This window comes from Streptopelia decaocto (genome assembly GCF_964273445.1).
Source record: "Streptopelia decaocto genome assembly, chromosome: 2".
In the NCBI taxonomy this organism is placed as follows: Eukaryota; Metazoa; Chordata; class Aves; order Columbiformes; family Columbidae; genus Streptopelia; species Streptopelia decaocto.
The window spans coordinates 73,197,203-73,217,001 of record NC_138655.1 but is presented as its reverse complement, the minus strand read 5'-3'; the positions used below and the strand labels follow the sequence as shown (position 1 = coordinate 73,217,001).

Genomic DNA, 19,799 nt, shown 5'->3' with positions numbered 1-19,799 from the left:
TTTAGGACATTTCCTTCTACTGCTTAAACCTTGAGACGTTACACATGCAAGATGATTTCTGCTTTTAAACAATTCCTTTCAAAAAGATAGAATTCACAGTTTTGGCTTGCAGAATTCTACAAATTTAGAAAGCTGCATCCTTCCTGGAAATAAACATCAAGTTTTGAGGTCTGTTATAGTAAGAGAAAATAAAAGTCCTAGACATATCGGTGCATACAAGTAATAGTGTGAGTTATTACATTGATGCTGTACTTACCCGATAATCTGTTACAAGGCCTAGAAGTTAAAGAGAAAAATGTTCATATTGCTTCATCACAACAGCCAAAACTTACAATCATTCTAATGCTATTAAAAAGCTATATCTTTGCTGTCCTTTATGTTTGCTACCAAGTTCAGCATCATCAGTGTCAACAGGAGCACTAACCACCTAGTAGGATACCTGGCAGCACAATAAATAGAGGTGCTTGTAAGTGAGCTTCATTCCTTAGCTGGTCAGAATATACCAGTAACAAGTTAAACAGTTTTCACAAGAAGAAACACAGTTTTCCTTTCTGTTGTACTTCAGATTCTGTGTAGACAATGGACTAAAAATTGTGTTTTCCTCTTGTAAGGAGAAGAATTGGTAGATTAAATTGCAATTATTCCATTTGTTCCCATTTGTGGACTTTAGGAAATGAACCTGGTTGTCTCAGCTCAGTAACAAGTTAATTTTATAACATTCATATTCTTCTGCATCGTAGCAGCCATTTTTATTTGATGGCTGCAGGACTAGTAGCAAAGAGAGTAAAGCAACTGGTGATAGATAAATAAACCTACATTCCTGCAAGGAGCTGTGTCTAATGATCCACAACAGCTTTCACAAGCTGTGGAGCAGAATACAGTCAATGATGAGTCCTTGATTACAGGCCTTAGTCTCACATCTGTATCGAACCAGGAGGAATTGCATTGTGGGAGCGTATGTGGCATTCACAACAGAGTGTAAAGCTGCATTCTTCCAGCAGTGCTACTAGAATCTGACCTAGATCCTGGGTTGCCATGAAGCTAGTATAATCTTCCTGGTGTGATGTGCAAATCACATAAAATTATAATTAATGACAAAATAAAGACTTTCCCCTTGGGGGCACACATAATTGCCAGATGGTTATTAAGAGTAATTGCTCACAGATAGAGATACTTTTCTGCTCACTTAAATTCTTGAGTGAGAGAAGAGCAAATTCAAAAATGCTGCTTCATTTGCCTTGTAAACCATGATGGGAATTCTCAGACCTGAGACCTACTCAGAAAATAAGACCCTGCATGAGACAATTCATGTTTCCAGGAGTGCTGACGTCCCATAAATCACAAAGGAATCAACAGGGATTTAATAGCCTAGCACCTTTGCAGATTTGGCTAATTTTATCCAAAGCATAAGTGTGTATTTGATTTAACAGTTTAACTAGAAGCACTTGCATTTGCAAAGTGTAGTCTAGCTCTTTGGAATATAGATATATAGATAATAGATAGTGATAAGTATATTTGCCATAACTTGTATTTTTCATTAAAAAGGCAGAAAATCAGAGTTAACAATTCTAGCCTTTGGAGGGTGAACCTATGCTCCAGAGTTACTACATTGTCATGTGTATTGCACTGTTTTATATTTGTGTTTCTTGGAAATGTAGAAAAGGAAGAAAATGCAGAATTTCAGTTAGTTCAGGACCAAGGCATGAGAATCCTCTTTTCCCAGGGCTTTTTAGTGAATGGTGGAATTCTGGATGGTATTAATTTATATGTCAATGAGGTCATAGCCATAATAGACAGAAAAGTACTCGGGATACACTTGTGAACACAGATCAGCACCAGCAATTCCAGGAAAAATAGGAGACTAAAGCATAAGAACATCCACTTGTGATTCACGCTCTAGAGAAAGTTATGAGGGAAAGCATAAGTGTGTGTTTGATTTAACAGTTTAACTAGAGGCATTTGCATTTGAAATGTGTAGTCTAGCTCTTTGGAAAATAGATATCAAATGGGAACAGACTGCAGAAAAATTTAGCATCACTAAACTGCTGGTACTCAGCTGATCTATTGGGAATCATTATGCCCAGACTGTATAAAATACTTTCACAGCTTCTGAAGGCAAGACAAAGGCTGAACAACTTATTATCCAACTGGGGAGATAAAGATTGCAGGTCAATTAGGTGGCCTCACTGAAAGCACGTAGTTTTAAGAAAGGTTTGATTTTCTTCTGGTGTTGCTTAACCTTGGGAAGACCCAAGGAGGCCAAGAAGGCTAACAGCATCCTGGCTTGTATCAGAAATAGCATGGTCAGCAGGATTAGGGAAGGGATTTTCCCACTGAACTCAGCACTGATAAGGCCACACCTCGAATCCTGTGTTCAGTTTTGGGCCCCTCACTGCAAGAAAGATACTGAGGTGCTGGAGTGCATCCGAAGAAGGGCAACGAAGCTGATGAAGTGCACATCTTATGAGGAGCAGCTGAGGGACCTGGGGTTGTTTATCCTGGAGAAAAGGAGGATGAGGAGAGACCTTATTGCTCTCTACAACTACCTGAAAGGGGGTTGTAGTATGGAGGGTGTTGGTCTCTTCTTCCAAGAAGCAAGTGATAGGACCAGAGGAAATGACCTCAAGTTGTATAAGGGGATATTTAGATTGGATATTAGGAAAATGTTCTTCACAGAAAGGGTTGTCAGGCATTGGAACAGGCTGCCCAGGGAAGTGGTTGAGTCAACATCCCTGGAGGTGTTTATAAGACATGTAGATGAGGTTCTTAGGGACAGGGGTTAGAGGTGGACTTGAAAATCCTAGGTTACCAGTTGGACTTGATGATCTTAAAGGTCTTTTCCAATCAAAACAATTCTATGATTCTGTAATTCTATGATTCTTAGATCAGCACTGTCAGTAGTCACATGAACATATTTTCACTTGTTTTTCTCCTGAATATTTTTCATGTTAAGTAAAAGCTAGTGACTTAAGTACATTTTCCATAACTTGTATTTTTCATTTTACAAAACAAAAAAGTAGTGTACATATATTTCCTTTAGCAATTCTAGTCCTTTGGAGGGTGAACGTCAGCTCCAGAGTTACTACATTGTGCTGTTTATTGTACTGCTCTATATTTGCATTTCTTGGAAACGCAGTAAAGGAATAAAAAGCAAAATATCTGCTAGTTCAGAATTAAGAAGCAGGAATGTATTTTTCCCAGAGCTTTTTAGCAAATGGTGGAATTCTGGATGGTATTAATTTAAATGTCAATAAGGTCATAGCCATAGTAGACAGAAAAGTACTCAGGATACACTCCTCAACACAGATCAGCACCAGCAATTCCGGGAAAGATAGGAGACTAAAGCATAAGAGCATCCACTTGTGATTCACCCTCTAGAGAAAGTTATGAGGGAACTTGCACCACATGCTGACACTGCGCTGCTGTGACCTTCTCCACAGTAGATCAGTTATTAACCAAATGTGTATAAACCATCTTTAGGATGGCAAATGCCGCTCTGCAGTGCCAGGTATGTGCATGGAGTGACACTAATCCATTAAGGAGCTTTGTGCAGGGCCTAAGATTTGTTGGTTCTTTGCCAGCATTTTGTGAAGAGCTTTCGTGAGCATTTTGTACTGGGCAGGCAGTCTGAACATACCTCCCTCTGCAATCAATGTAAGATCATGGCAGCAACAGGATAACGTCCCAGATTGCTGTAATTCAAACCAGAGCACAGGTATCAAACACAGCTCACCTTTGCTGTGTGGCTTCAGGGCATGTTTGGTCTTGACAGGGATATTTGAAAAATTGAATCAGAGCTCACATGCATAGATAAGAAAAAAGGTCACAGACCTCAGAAACTCGAAAACCAAACCAGATCCTGAAACCATTCTGGAGAAAGAGATGTTGGCAAGGGCAGGTGAAGGGACTCCATGCACAGCAGCCAATATGTTTATATGACTATCAAAAGATGATTAAGAATTTTCTCAATGCTTCTAAGAAGAGTCAGTGGTAAATCTGGAGCTGGGAAAATCACAATACAAAAATATTCATATGATGCTTTATAAAATGGCTTTCCATCAATTCCTTTTTTATACTAACTAAAGTCTCACTAGATATCTGTTTGTACTTCAGTAAGCTTTACTCCCTGGGACACTTGGAAATGGAAATAAATTCCTAAACAATTTAGGTAGTTTTAAGAATTTCAGTTTTGATCTTAAATTATTTTCCCCATTAAATATCAGTGTGCAAACAAAATAGTAACAATCTCATTTAATTACAAAATTACCGGAGTCCTGATGCTGATGCTGCAGGTAAAGAGGTTCCAATTTAAAGACACTTGTTATATCAGATCTTTTTTTCACCCTGTGTAAGAAACGGGGCGGGGGGGGGGGGGGGGGGGGGGGGGAGGGGGGGAAGGAATAAAATTGAGAAATTTAAAAATTAAAATTTAAGGGATTAAATTTCCACAAGAAGTGAAGGCAAATTGAATGTGTTTAAACTGGCGTATTTCCTGAGCACAGCCTGTGCCATTTTCAGTCCTTTTCACAGCCGTGTCATTACTGTACTTACAAGTAGTTAAGTGCAAGGCTCAGCAGGAATAGGCAGCATGACTGCATGACTGTATATTTAAAAACAGACAAGATACAGACACAGAGGATCTTTTTATGGTGATAGACACTCACACCAGAATGTGTGACTAGCTGAAGCAATGTTCATGTTTGCAGTCAACAGAAATTGCCTTGAAATTACTGCAGTACAAAGCTGTGTGGGAAGAGCTGTGGCTTCGTAGACACAGAGTGCAGATGCCCTGAGTCTTTAGGGGTGCTGAACATGGTCTGTCTGTGCTGGGCCACCCAGTGCAGACTTGGGCTCCCCTCTTGTACCACCATGCCCTTGGGTGGGTCCAATACGTGAGTACTGACTGACATACTACAGCACAAGGTGAAACTGAAGTGTCCTTCCTATTGCCAGCTTGTGGGTGGTGTAACTGGACTGAATATCAAAAGCCTTTTAGAAGGAATAAACTACATTTTGCCAGTGGGTGATAGCAAGATTTTGCTGATTTAATGATTCACTTAGATTTTATAATCTTTAAAGTCTTTTCCAACCAAAACAGTTCTCTGATACCACATGAAAGATTGACTCACCTCTACAAATTATGATGTTTACAGAAGCAGAAAAAGAAAAAAACAGAAATCAGGAAGGGAGAGACAGGTAAAATCATTCCAAATACTCTCAATAAAAACAATTAATAATGTATTTGTGTGTTGGAAATATCTTGTGGACAGAAGGAAGAAACTATTATGTGAAAACAGATTTCATTATGGTAGATGTTGTGAACAAACCCTAATTTGTTCTACTGTCATTTATTTGATACATTCATCTACTCTGGTATTTTTATGTTTCAGTAGTTCATTCCATATACAACTAACCTTCCCAACGAAAACTTAACACTTAAATCTTGAAAAGCGTAACAGAAGTAGATGATTATTTTCACTCTCTCTGAAAGAAGACACTTTCTCCTTTTTCATAATATTCCAGAGCACCAATTAAACAAGTCAGGCAAAACTGACTGGTAGTGTCAAGGTACAGTCTCCAAAGGACCCTAGCATTTGACTATGGAAAATATAACCCTCACAGAGTGGTAATCTTAAATTGCTTTTTTATAGGAAGTTGACTGCTCTTTTCCATACATTGAGAAGCCTGAGAATATTTTACAAAAGCTTTATAATGTAATTGCCTCCAAATCCCCAACAGTATCAGTGCTACATCTTGCACTAAGTAGTTAAATAATTACATTACAGATCTAATGGCTAGGTCGTCTTAATTAGCTGGCAGAAAAGAAATGGAAATGTTTATTGGAGAAGGCATTGAGGAGCCTGAGTGATTTAGAAGCCTGTCCGTCAATGGGTCTCAGTTTCGTGTGATTCTGAAATGGAGTTCACTGTCTACTGAGCTCTTTCTGTCTTATGACAATACCATGGTTAATACTTCTCATGGATCTGAAGAGGACTAAGTATCATTCACAGTTACTTTTTCTCACCAGGTTCCCTAATCATTTATTGTTCCATTGCACCTTTTCAGGCAGCATTACAGTTGATAAGAGAGGTGAATTTCGGACATGGGTCTTAGACATAGTTGGACAATGGATTTGGCTTCAAGTAAAAGAGTTTAAGTGTATGCTTCATTCTTTATTAAGTGAATAATGCCTTGCTGAAATGGAGCCTGAATGGCTACAGTTGTGAAGTTTCGCTTTGAGTGAGGAGACATGATGCAAGGTCTCTAGAGATTCATTGTAATGGAATCATCCTACATGTGAAAATTAGCATTTCTGCAATGGCTTATTAAAATTAAAAAAAAAAAAAAAAAAAAAAAAAAAAAAAGAGAGAGAGAGAAACAAAAAATGCCTTCCCAAGTCTTTCCAGATGGTGTGATTGTCTATACCTTGTTTTCCTGGAAAGCCAGGTAAACCACTTTTAACACAGTTCCACAGGTTTCAGTGGAAAGCAGACTTACCAAGAAATTAAGCTGGTAGGGACTAGACTCTGGGCCCTAACTGTCCTACAAATATTAAAAAGAATGATGGTGTATTTTCTCATTTCTGAGTAGCTACTTTGTTAACTATGTCTTGGAGTGCTAAGAAAAATAAGTGAGAAACTACCAATTATTTTCTCCCTGTTTCCGTGTACAGACGGCTAGTTAGGAGGTACCTATCAACTGGAGTCTTGGGTTAATCATTGCCACTACTGATGAATCAGGATCCAAATGTAAGCCACTTACTCTAAGGAGTACATTGGGAAAATTCTTAAATTCAAACATGTAATGTATTATCTAAATAATATACATATTTGTGCAAGAGCCAGCTTTGCTACGGATTTTTAAAAGATTGAAGGTTAACCAAAGGCAACTGAGAGATCACTGTTCCACATTTCTTCTTCTTTTAAATAAGCTGACCTATTTCTGGATGATGTTTTAGAGCCTTAACACTCAGTTTTTTCTTCTTTTTTCATTTTTGCAAGTTTTGTTCTATTATAACTGAAATTAATGTTTTCTTTTATTTTGATAAATAGTCTGCATTTACTGAATAGCTGTTTTGCTTATTATATCATTAGTTGTGACACTGGTAGACACTAGGTTCTAGAGATTCCAGTTTGAGACACAATCGTATCATCTATTATGGGATGTTGTTGTTACTGTTATTATTACAGCTATGATAGTTTGCTTCAAATTATGTCTATCTTCTTTGGTGTCTTTTTATATCAAAAGGTCATCTCTACTGTAATCTGGGGAAATTGAAATTCAGTACAAAATTGCATAAACAGTCCTTTTCAAAAACATGCTTTTCATCAGCAAATCCCAAGCACTTTTAGAAAGGCTTTTGAATCAAGGTTCAAATAAGAAGAAATCTTATGGAAAAGAAGAGAAGGTTCTGGCTAGCATGCTCTTCGCTGCATTAACATCCTTGATTTAAGTTTTTTTATTTACGTCCCAAATGGAGCAAGTATGAATCTGCAGACTTTTCAGGATTTCCCTGTCTCTGGAACATAAGGCAGACCTCATGCCTATTTTTAACCTCTATTTTTTTTGAAACATGGATTAAATGAAAGAGTGAATTTCGTACATAATTTACAAGAGTTAAAGCTATCCAGAACTCCTCATTTCAATCAAGAAATGTAAATAATGTCTACTGCTAGGAAGGCAGAATAATTTAACATGGGATTTTTGTCTCTTGGAAAGTTTTCTTTTACTGTCATACTTACCACATAGCAGAGCAGTCAAAATTCACTAGGAGCCATTTGTGAGGATTAAACATAAATGAATCTGCAAACTGAGAATGAATAAATAAAAAACAGAATTATGAAAGAGAAAAGAATCCATAAGCTAATAATACAAGTTTCTCAAATTGTCTGAGTACACCTTACCTACAAATGAATTCCCGAATTGGGGCTTTAAAGATAATATTCACGCCAACGTCACCTTGCTTAATAATTACTGTTATTAAATCTTCATTTATTTGGGTGCTGGAATTCAGGTTAGATGTGCAGCTAGGCTATCGGTATTATCAACATATTGAGAATTTGGTAACAGTTATATTTTTTAGATTCATATGTTATGGTAAAGTACATATCTGGGTGTAAACTAAAAAGAAGTCTGCATACTCAGGACCATCACCTGTGGTTCATATCCCAGTTTCCAAAAACAACTCAGTAAGCTTTCAATTTCAGGAATATTAAGCACATACACACAAAACTCATGCTTAGAGACAAATCATATCTTTAGTTCAGAATCTGCATATTGCATTCATTCATAAAACTACAACTGACCAGGAAATTACTTTTTTTTTTTTACACTTTCCTGACAGGGTGTTTTCCTTGAGTAGAAGTCATTTTTTCACCTAAGTCAAAAGAAAAACCAACATAGAATAAGCATTCACAATAGATGTTTATATAAATCATGTAACAGGCCCATTTCACTTGATGTGAGATTATCTGTCTGCCTGTCTATCTATCTCACTGTACTATGTAAGGCAGGAAACCTACTCATGATTGTTAATTATTTACACTTGTGACAAATGCTGGCCCAGACAAGGGATGCTGTTTCATCTCCTTGAGGAACCAATAACAATATTTTTAAAAATATTCCCCCACAGAAAATTACAAGCAGCTTCATTTGCTGATAAAAAATGAGTCAGAAAGAAATGCTTTATTTGTGAGGGGCTTTTCCCTCCCTTTCTTCATTAGCCACTGCATATCAGTGCTGTGTTTGAACTTCTGGCTTTACCAAACAGCAATATTTTCTCCACTGACATGGAAGACATGGACTTATCTGACTGTCTGAGGGAGCAGCAGGAAATTGAAGCATTCTTATCTGAGCAACTGAATGCCGAGTAGCTCAGCGAGTGGGGAAAAGGAGCAGGAGTGCTGTTGGGGGAATATTTCATTTAGTTCTCTTGGTTATTAAGCCCTGTCTGTTTGAGATATAGCTACTGGCTGTATCCTATATGATTTCCAGGATGAAAGCAAAATATCAGACATAATGAGCTCATTAGCTTGTTCATCTTTCCTTTTTTTTTTTCTTTTCCCATGTAATGTAGAATTAGGGAATTATAAACATGCCTTTTTTGATATCTGAGGAAAAAAACTCCTCTTTCTATTTTGTAAGACACTTTGTTGATTCATGACTACTTGCTATTCTGAATTACAAACTTTTACATTCTGTGGTACCTTGTATATTCCCAGGAAAAAAAAAAAAAAGTAAAAAATATATTACATTAGTGATATAGTAGAATATAGAGACAGGCTACTGTAGAAGAAACACTTCATTCACCTCTACTCCATTTAAAAGATGCCTGAATTCAGGGCAGATGAATGCACTCCCAGCATAGGCTGCATCAATATGCATCCAAATACTTTCCTTATTGCCTTTAAAAAAAAAAAAAAAAAAAAAAAAAAAAGAAAGGTAATTAAAGGGGAAATAAACTGAACAGCTGATTAAAAAACCCTTTTAATTTGCATCAAACCAATTACATGATAGGTTTTTCTTTGATGTTATTATTTTCCCAATTTAAAATTAAATTAAGGGATTAAATGTTTCTACCATATGGGTTTCTAAACAGTATGTTTTACATGTTGATAGATGTGCATGCACATGCTTTTGAACTATCTGCAGCAAAATAAGGACTGAGACACGTATGCAAGAGCAAGCTTTGGAAGGTTAGGAAAGCACTAGTTTTAATTAGTCACTGAATGGTTTCTGCAGAAATATTTTAGCATATGAGCCTCCCATATATTCTCTCTAATTTAGTATTCACACTCTGCTATACGTCATCTGTATTAATGCACACAGTAACAATTTTGGTCTCTGAGTTGACGATTGAAGCCCACATAAGATTTTTACACTGGTCACGAAATAATTCTGATGGTTATTTTCACATACAGAGATATATCTATTCAGATCTGCAATTAGGCACCATGTTCATACTGGAATTGGCATTCTTGTGAACTACATTTTCTTTATGCATAACTGTCTGGAAAAAGTTACTAAAATATTATGAATAAGATCCAGACATAGGTTTATTTGAAAATATGTTTGAAGTTCAACTCACTACTTATCTTTAGAAATACTTGGTTTGAGATACTGCCTTTATTTTATGGGAGTACTGCTCATGTATATGAAGATGAAAATTCACCTGCACGCCAAAAAGCTACCATGAAACTTGTGATTTGAGTAGTGCGTACATCTTCTGCTGGTTTCTGCTTCACTAGTAGGAAATCATTGAGAGCAAGTGGTGAAACACACAGGATTGGTTGCTGTTCCTAAAAGTATTGGTATCAGTATTTTAATAGGTCAGGTCTACAGGAATAACCTGAACAGCAGAATAACTTCTAGCTGCTAAGCAGACTACTAGAAAACTTTTTAGAAAGGAGGACTGAGAGAAACTGAGACTCTGGAGTTTATGCTGAAGGGCAGGAAATCTCCCAGAGCAAGTCACCACCTCACAAACCCCTGATGTTCTAAGCCCCACCTGAATAAATTAACAGAACATCAAATCGTTCTGTGTTCCTGTGAGGCTGCTTCCAATTGCTTGTAGCTATACATTTCCTGTTCTAAACATACACTTGACTAGACACGGTGCAGTTCTGTTTCATTGTTATCAGCTAGCAAGTGAGTTCTCTTGACCAGGCCTTGCTGCAGATCAAAGCTGGCACAACGGATAGAACAGAAATATTATGAAGAGTCCAGGGCTCGACCACTGTATTAAACACCCTGGTACCTGTCCTGTTTTCTCGCATGAGGAAGGAAATTGGGGAAGGGAGAGGAAGGATTAAGGAGATTACACGCAGGTTTTTTGAGCATATTTCCCTGCTTTTAATGGCCGTTAGATCCAGACAGAAAGGAAACACTTGGTGCAGAGGAACATTGGAGTTCAGCTTTTTCCTGATCTTCACCATTGCCTTAAATGTACTGTCAGGGAGATGGGCTTGAAGATAAATGTTACAAACCAATATGGTCTAACTGATAATTTTCCAACATACACCCCCCGAAAAAAAAAAAAAAAAAACCAAACAAAAAACACCAAACAAACAAACAAACAAACAAAAAAAAACAAACAAAAACAAACCCCCAAAAAAACACCCTTGAGGTTTTTTTGTCCTCTCTACTGTTTCACAAACTTGCTGCTTGGCCTAATGTTAGAAAGAGAACTGTAACTAAAGGTCTCATCTATAAGCAGCCTTATTGATTTTGGCCACTGACACTGCACAATGACTTGGAAATGGCTCAACATGGCTTAAACTGGTATCTGCAGTTTAAGAAAGTAGCAGTAAAGACTTACAAATAGGACCCAGGTCAAACAGTTTGTCAAAGGAGCAGCAAGGTGTGGTTCCAAGTGTTGCACAGAACTGCAGAGACCAAAAAAAAGGTAAAAAAAAAAAGTGTTACAGAGAGAACAGATTTCATAGGGAAAATAAAGTGATTTTAGCCAATACCCATCCTTCAGTGGAACTTTTGAGAATCTATTTTCTTTTTCAAAGCTCCCACAAGACAGATGCACATATTTGAATATTAATATGAAAGTGACCAATAGGTAATGTAATATAGTCACACTATTATATTCATGCTATCTCTTACATATATTCTATGTGTTCCACCTGCAAGGTGATCATGTTATATCAGCTTTATAATGGATAGGATTGTTAAATTATATTGTACTGTATCTATGCCAACTGCAGCATATCAGTGTTGATTTATGAAAGACAGCATAAAGCTCATAGGCCACTTATATACATTCAAGTGAACTAGGCTGGAATGCAGCAGACCTCTGAATTTAGCAGTGCTCAGCTTAGTGGTCTCCACAAATGAGAATCCAGCTCAACATCCATCCAACAGAAGCCTGTCTCAAGCTAGGAAAATAGGGCCCAACAGAGAGCAGCATTTACGCTTGTACTTAACCACCAGTTAGTATTAATTGAATGAACCTGACTTCAGTATATGCGTTACAGCTCCCCCTCAGCTGGTGGCCAGATGAAGGGCTGCATATCAGCCACACTTAGAAACTGCTCCTCAATAAATAGAGGCAAATTTACTGCCTCAACACCTTTAATCACCTACAGTATGTGGCATTGTTTTTTTGTTGGTGGTGGGTTTTTGTTTTATTTTGTTTTTTTTTTTTTGTTTTCTGATAAGGGAGACTGCATCAGCTTGGATACAACCATGGTCTCTTCATTAGGAATGATGTCTCTGCTGTTTCTTCTGGCAGAATTTCTCTTGTTAAACTTTCTGCTTTGATGCTGCATTGCTCCCCTTAGTGAAGGATCAGTGAATACAGGGAGACAAGGAATAAAGTGGCCTAAGGTGTTTCCTTGGCAATGCGCATATCCCTGTCACCAGAACAAAATAAAATAGCACCAAAGTACTCAAGAACAGAAGAAATGGAAAGGCTTTTGGAATCTACAAGCCAGGAAAAGGAGCCCCAATACAGTATGTGGACTGTTGCTCAGCACAACAGAGAATTAGCACACCTTTTGAGCTGAGGCCCACCATAAAGATAATAAGATCTAGTTTAATCTAAGCTGACATGTTTTGCATATACAAATAAATGGAAGACCTGGCACGGGCCATATTCACTCAGACTGAGCCTCTCCTGTCTTTGAAAGCCTGTTAGGCACAGCTAAGCAAACAGAGGAAGAAAAACAACAGTTAAATCATCCTTTGTAAAGGTGTCACTGAATGCATAAAACAGAATTTTTTATTTCTTCTTGCTACACATGGAAAAACTGATAAGGAACAAACATTTATGTGAGGCAAGTTGCATTTTTTTTGTTATTGGACCAAAGGTGAAGAAAACCACATTAAATTTGTATTTAGTGCACGGAAATGTGATATAGTGATATATTGTACTTTAAAATTAACAATAAGATAAACAAGTAGAATCTTATCTAGCATATTATGAGCTTGTACCGGGTAACAGAGAAATAAAACAAGCCTTGAGAAACATGTTCACTTCAATAGGTGCAGTGCAGAGAAAAAAGTTCATTTAGGCAGCCTCAGAGATGCTTTGTTTCTCAGTCATAGTCTTATTATATTGGAAAGCAATTGATGAGATGTGCTTGGACATCCCAAGGGATCACTAGTTACAGGCAGGCTAGAAATCTGCATTCTGCACATATGAAAAACACTTTTCACGCTAGTCATCTTCATACTACATAAAAACAGACACTAAAGGTTAACAACACGAAGAGGAAAAATATTACATTTTTAAAAGAGCTTGTCAAAACTTAAGCTTCTTTGTCCTATTTGGCATTTATCCATGACTACAAGCAAGCTTAATCTGCTATTTCTTCTGAAAATAGTTAATAGAAATATGTCACATTAGCCCTTTTCAAAATGTTACCACATGAAAGAAAAGAATAAACGTCCATCAGACATGACTTTTCTGAAAAAAAATTGTGACATATTTTAGACTCTTAAAAAATCCCATTTCTAAAGTTCTTGATTTCTAAAACAGGGGGTTTTTCTTCTATTTTTTTCTTCAGTGGAGACAAGTAAAAGCATAGTATTGGTACCATATTATACCCCTTTATAGATCTATGCAGATCATGGTCTATATAAAGATCAATAGATCAACAGATCAGTAGATTAAGGTCTAGATAAATACCTGGCTGCAAGACTGGTGTCACAGGCAGAATTTTGTGGTTTTTGGTTGTGGGTCAGTCTACATGACACCAGGCCTGCTGGTGACAAATGAAGTGCACCTGTCTCAAAGTGGGAAAAGGATCATTGGACGGGAGTTAGCGAGGCTCGTTAAAAGAGCTTTAAATTAGATTTGAAGGGGGAAGGGGAGAAGTCCAGATACAGCAGAGATGAGCCGGGGGATGGCATGCCAAAGTTTGAAGGATGGGGTGCTAGCAAGGTCCTTTGGTCTGCTGTCTCAGTGGAGGTAGATGATGGAGAGCTGTGTGGCATAATAGCAAAGACACAAGGATTATAGATGTGTTAGAAACCACGGAAGTGCCTGAGAAAGGTCACAAAGGAATCAGGGCTTCTCACTGCAAAAAAGGTGGCTGAAGTGCATCTATACCAATGCACACACCATGGGCAACAAACAAGAGGAGCTGGAAGCCACTGTGCAGCAGAAAAACTATGATATAGTTGCCATAACAGAAACATGCTGGGATGACTCACACAGCTGGAGTGCTGCAGTGGATGGCTATAAACTCTTCAGAAGGGACAGGCAAAGAAGGAGAAGAAGTGGGGTAGCCCTGTAGGTTAGGGAGGTGCTTTGGCTGTCTAGAGCTTAATAATGGTGACTAAAGGGTCAAGTTTTTATGGTATCATCAGAGGAAAGGCCAATAAAGCAGACGTCCTGGTGGGAGTCTGTTACAGATCACCCAACAGGATGAAGAGCCTGTTGAAATATTCTGCAGGCACCTGGGAGAAGTCTCATGATCATTAGTCCTAGTTCTCATGGAGGACTTCAACTTACCAGATGTCTACTGGAAATACAACACAGCAGAGATGAAACAGTCTAGGAGGCTCCTGGAGAGTATGGAAGACAACTTCTTGACACAACTGGTCAGTGAGCCAACTAGGGAAGGTGCCCCACTAGACCTGTTTTTTGTGAATAGAGGAACTCGTGGCTAATGTGTTGGTTGGAGGCCACCTTGGGCATATCGATCATGAAATGACTGAGTTTTCTTGGAGAAGTCAGGGAGGCAGACAGCAGAACTTTGGACTTCCAAAGGGCAGACTTTGATGTGTTTAAGAGGCTCATTGGCAGAGTCCCTTGGGAGGCAGCCCTGAAAGTCAAAGGAGTCCAGGAAGGGTGGTAGCTCTTCAAGAAGGAAGTCTTTGAGATGCAGGAGTAGGCTGTCCATATGTGCCAAAAGATGAGCTGGTGGGGAAGAAGATCGGCCTCACTGAACTCAGGAAAATATATGACCTTTGGAAGGAGGAACACACAACTCAGCAGGACTACAAGGATGTTGTGAGGTTATGCAGGGAGAAAATTAGAAGGACTAAAGCCCAACAAGAGCTTAATTTGGCTACTGCTGTCAAAGGGAACAAAAAATGTTTCTATGAAAACATGAATAACAAAAGGAGGGCTGAGGACAATCTCCATCCTTTAGTGGATGTGGGAGAAAAATATAGTGACAGAGGATGAGAGAAAGACTGAAGTCGTAAATGTCTTCTTTGCTTCAGTCTTTAGTAGTAAGACCAGTTGTGCTCAGGTAACCAGCCTCCTGAGCTGGAAGACAGTGATGGGGAGCAAAATGAAGCCCAAATAATCCAAGGAGTAATGGTTAATGACCTGCTACACCACTTAGACACACACAAGTCTATGGGGCCTGATGGGATTCACCCACCCATGGGTTCTGAGGGAGCTGGCAGAGGTGCTCACCAAGCCACTTGCAATTATTTATCAGCAGTCCTGGCCAACCAGGGAGGTCATGGTTGACTGGAATTTGGCAAATGTGATGCCCATCTACAAGAAGGTCCAGAAGGAGGATCTGAGGACTTACAGGCCTATCAGTCTGACCTCAGTGATGGGGAAGGTCATGGACCAGATCATCCTGAGTGACATCATGCGGCTCATACAAGACAATCATCAGGCCCAGTCAGCATAAGTTTATTAAAGGCAGGTCCTGCGTGAAACAACCTGATCTCCTTCAATGACAAGGTGACCTGCTTAGTGGAGGAGGGAAAAGCTGTGGATGTTGTCTACCTAGACTTCAGTAAAGCCCTTGACACTGTTTCCCACAGCATTCTCCTGGAGAAACTGGCTGCCTCATGGCTTGGACAGGCATACTCTTCACTGGGTAAAAAACTGTCTGGATGGCAGGGCTCAAAGAATTGTGGTGAATGGAGTCAAATCCAGTCTACAGCCAGTCACAAGTGGTGTTCCCCAGTATTCAATATTTGGGCCAGTTCTGTTTAATATCTTTATCAATGATCTGGATGAGGGGATTGAGTGCACCCTTAGTAAGTTTGCAGATGACACCAAATTGGGTAGAAGTGTTGATCTGCTTGAGTGTAGAAAGGAATCTGGACTGGCTGGATCATTGAGCTGAGGCCAATTGTATGAGGTTTAACAAGGCCAAGTGGTGGGTCCTGCATTTGTGTCACAACAACTCCATGCAATGCTACAGGCTTGTGGAAGAGTGGCTGGAAAGCTGCCCAGCAGAAAAGGATGTGGTGTTGTTTATCAACAGCCAGCTGAATATGAGCCAGCAGTGTGCCCAGGTGGCCAAAAAGGCCAACAGACTTGTATCAGAAAGAGTGAGGTCAGCAGGACCCAGGAAGTTATTGACCCCCTGTATGCAACATTACTGAGGACCCACCTCAAATACTGTGTTCAGTTTTGGATCCCTCACTAAAAGACAGGCATTAAAGTGCTGAAGCGTGTCCAAAGGAGACCAACAACGGTGGTGGGGCATCTGGAGCACAAGTCTTATGGGGAGCAGTTGAGGGAACTGGGGATTTTAACTTGAAGAAAAGGAGACTGTGGGGAAGGCCTTACAACCTCTCTACAACCACCTGAAAGGAGATTGTAGCATGGAGAATGTTGGTCTCTTCTCCCAAGAAACAAGCGAGAGGAAATGGCTTTAAGTTGCAGAAGTGGAAAAATAAGATGGTGTTTTAAACTGACAGGAGGAGTAGATCTGATGAATAAGTAAATATTTGTAAAAGAGGCGGTTTCGAATTCAAGTGTTAAGAGATTATAGCATTGCAGGATTACATACAACTACAAAATTTGCATTCATTTATTCAACTGTTTAATATAACTTTAAGTCATTTTAAAAATCATTTTTGCTGAGAAGTGCAACCAGCTACTCAAATCAGTGGCTTATACTTCACAGAAAGGTGTGTGAAGAACACTCATGGAACCTGTCCTAGCATTCGAGCTAAGCTGCCTATCGATCCCTGTGTTAGGGATGAGATCATCTACCCATGTCAAAAATAGCTTATCAGAAGCAATAAATCCACTGATAAATTAAAATCCAGTACTCACAAAGAAGGGGATAAGACCTGAAGCTTTGTCTTCATCCAAAACTTTCTTTAGGGATGAACCACAAACACTGAATTTATCATCTGAAGAAACTTTTTTAATCTTCACACCACCAATTAATGCAGCCTTTTCCACTGATGAATGAGCCTACAAAGAAATTCGCAGGTTTTAAGACAAATACATTTTATTAAAAAGTAAGAAGTTAATTTGTATTTGAAAAGACAACATAATTTCTTTCAAATGAAGCAAGTACTTGAGATCCTGGGTCTGTTGTCAATACATAACAGATATGTACACCTCCCTCTTTCATATAGATAGACAGACAGATAAACAGATACAAGTACATACACATATATATGCATACATACACACACACACTCACACAAATACCCTAATAGAATAATAGAAATCCTGAAGTATTCTTGAAACCATTGCCATGGCATCATTCAGGCAAGAGTTCAATTAACCTTAGTTAAAGCTTTAATTAACATGTTCACACTTAGGCAACATTGATTAAGAGCTTCAGGATTTGGCTCCAAATCAGTCAAAAGCAATGCAGATAGTCAGCTTGCCTAATAAGTATTAATTTGCTCCCTAGCATATTTTTATGGTGTACAGCATTGCTGAACCCTAAAAAAATATACATTATGGTATATTATACATTGAGATATTTTCTTATGTTATGCTTTTTTTAGATTGAGGTTCAGTCATTCATGCATTTTTGTAGACAATTAGGGATCATTTCCAATATGTTATTTGATTTACAACTCATCTTACTTGAACTGTCCTTAAATAATACTTTTTATAACATAAAGTGTCAGTAAATAAAAACCAAAATATCACTAATAAATTATTATGAAATTCTGAAGTATAATACTATAATAACTCAAGAACTCTATTAACAGTGAAAGGTATGCATAGCCACAAAATAATCTCCTTTAGAGCATGACTAAAACCAAACAAAAAAGAGCTATTTTTCCTTCCACACCTCCTACACTTCCATTAATCACAATTAATTTGAAAGAGAAAAATTCCCCATGTTTTCATATCATGACTCTTGTCATTCATAATCTCTGTCCTACTCTTGTACGGAGTGCTAGTGCCTCCAAGAGCACTAATTCTATTCTAACTTAGCACAGAATCACAGAAAAGATTAAGCCAAAACACAGGTTGAAGAAGACCACGTGAAGATAAAATTTATTCCTTTCTACTTCACATATCCCTGAAATGGCATACTACTAACTTGTATCTCAGCAGGGCCTTTTGTGAAAGTACTTTGCCAAACTAATTAGGCAACAGCTTGAGAAAGTATAGAAGTCTAGAGCCGAAATGAAACTAACTGCTTTTGAAGTGAAAAACTATTTATGTACCATACCAAACTTCATTCAACTGTACAATGGAAAGAGATATTTTATAACTGATTTATACAAGAATTAGAAATAGCAAACTATAATATTACACTGAGGTTGTTACCCAGTCAGAACCTCGGAATTCCTTCCTCAAGTCTCCAAAATCGTACTAAGGCTCTCTGGTAACTACAACCATTCACAAGCTTCAGGTTAAAACTGCCAAGATGCTTTCGCATTAGAACAAATCTTCGGTGACCTGATGCTGCACGGAATTCCTGGCGCTCATAAAAATACTCAGGAATCTCCCATCACCCTCAAGAAGAGCAAGGAACCAAACAGAAATGAAATGAGTGGGTAGCTGCTTAAAGTAGCCAAATAAACATGTCAAAAAAAAAAGACTGATAAAGAAAATGGCCTGAGAAAATTTGAGAATATCAAAAAGCTACCCTGACTTCTGTCCTGGTCCCACTCAGGTGTCTCCTGTCAGGGGTAACTGGATGTTCCTCTCAGCTCTGAGGATGTTCCTCTCAGCTCATATTGAGTATCCCTTGCAAGAGAAGCCTCAGCCAGGATAGCCCAAGCACTAAAACCAACAGGGATCCTCTTCTGTTGTCCCCAAATGCCCAAATAGTTATTGGGGAAAGCTTTGTTGCCAGTCCTGCTCTGTGCTCATTAACACACAGCAAAATCATTTCAATGGGATAAAGATTTTCCCAAAATGCCAAGAAGCTAAAACGATCTCCCCTCATTTCCAGCCAACTTGTTACCTCCCTCCTAGTGCATTCTTGCAGTCTTGTGCTCTGTCAGTGCATGGTTTTCTCTCCCTGTACTGGTTTAAGTGAAAGCAAGTTAATTTTCTTCATGCAGTTAGAAACTTTTCGTTTTCATAGCTAGCATGGTTGTTGTTTGGATTCGGTTTGAGAATAACGAGATAACACCCTGGGACACTTTCCAGTGTCTTTGAGTTCGAACAAAGAGAATATAAGAGCTTACTGTTACCTTAGTTGTTGTCTGAGAACCAAGGTCTTTGAGCTCTTTGCCTACAGGTTGGAAGCAGCTGGGAAGGGGGGCATAGATAGCGCAGAGCTTGGCTGACATCCAGACTGATCAGTAAGAATATTCCATGCCATTAGTGTCATGCTTCATACTTAATGAAAGTCAGATTTTCTGGCTAGGGAGACAGAGACCTGTTCTGGTTCTGCTCCATTGCGATTGAGTTCCATTCAGGAGTTTTCCTTTAGCTCGGCCTTTTGCCACCCTGCTGTTCAGCAGAAGCCTCTGGGCCTTTTTGTCTTTTTCTGTCTTCCCCCAGGATCAGCTGTTCAGGACCAGGGTGCTCTCTTCTTGGGAGTGGCTGCCCAGCACAGACAGAGTTCTTAAGGAATTGCACTGAGTATCTTTTATTTTATATTCTGTTTTCGATTTTATATATATAAGTAGTAGTAGTTATATATTAGTGT

The 19,799-nt window shown here is 38.6% G+C and overlaps 1 protein-coding gene across 5 annotated transcripts in view; it reads right to left on the bottom strand.

Moving 5' to 3' along the window:
* DDC (dopa decarboxylase) overlaps positions 1–19,799 on the bottom strand; it is a gene marked incomplete at its 5' end in the record, with an annotated part of 43,895 nt that overhangs the window by 7,873 nt on the left and 16,223 nt on the right. For 3 of the 5 annotated variants that reach the window (XM_082045185.1, XM_082045187.1, XM_082045188.1), the window contains 6 exons: positions 257–276; positions 4,268–4,344; positions 7,743–7,810; positions 9,310–9,404; positions 11,318–11,384; positions 16,994–17,137. In XM_082045185.1, coding sequence (XP_081901311.1) covers positions 257–276; positions 4,268–4,344; positions 7,743–7,810; positions 9,310–9,404; positions 11,318–11,384; positions 16,994–17,137 — 471 coding nt within the window. The remainder of the gene's footprint in view (positions 1–256; positions 277–4,267; positions 4,345–7,742; positions 7,811–9,309; positions 9,405–11,317; positions 11,385–16,993; positions 17,138–19,799) is intronic. The other 2 variants (XM_082045186.1, XM_082045189.1) reach the window with 1 other exon arrangement.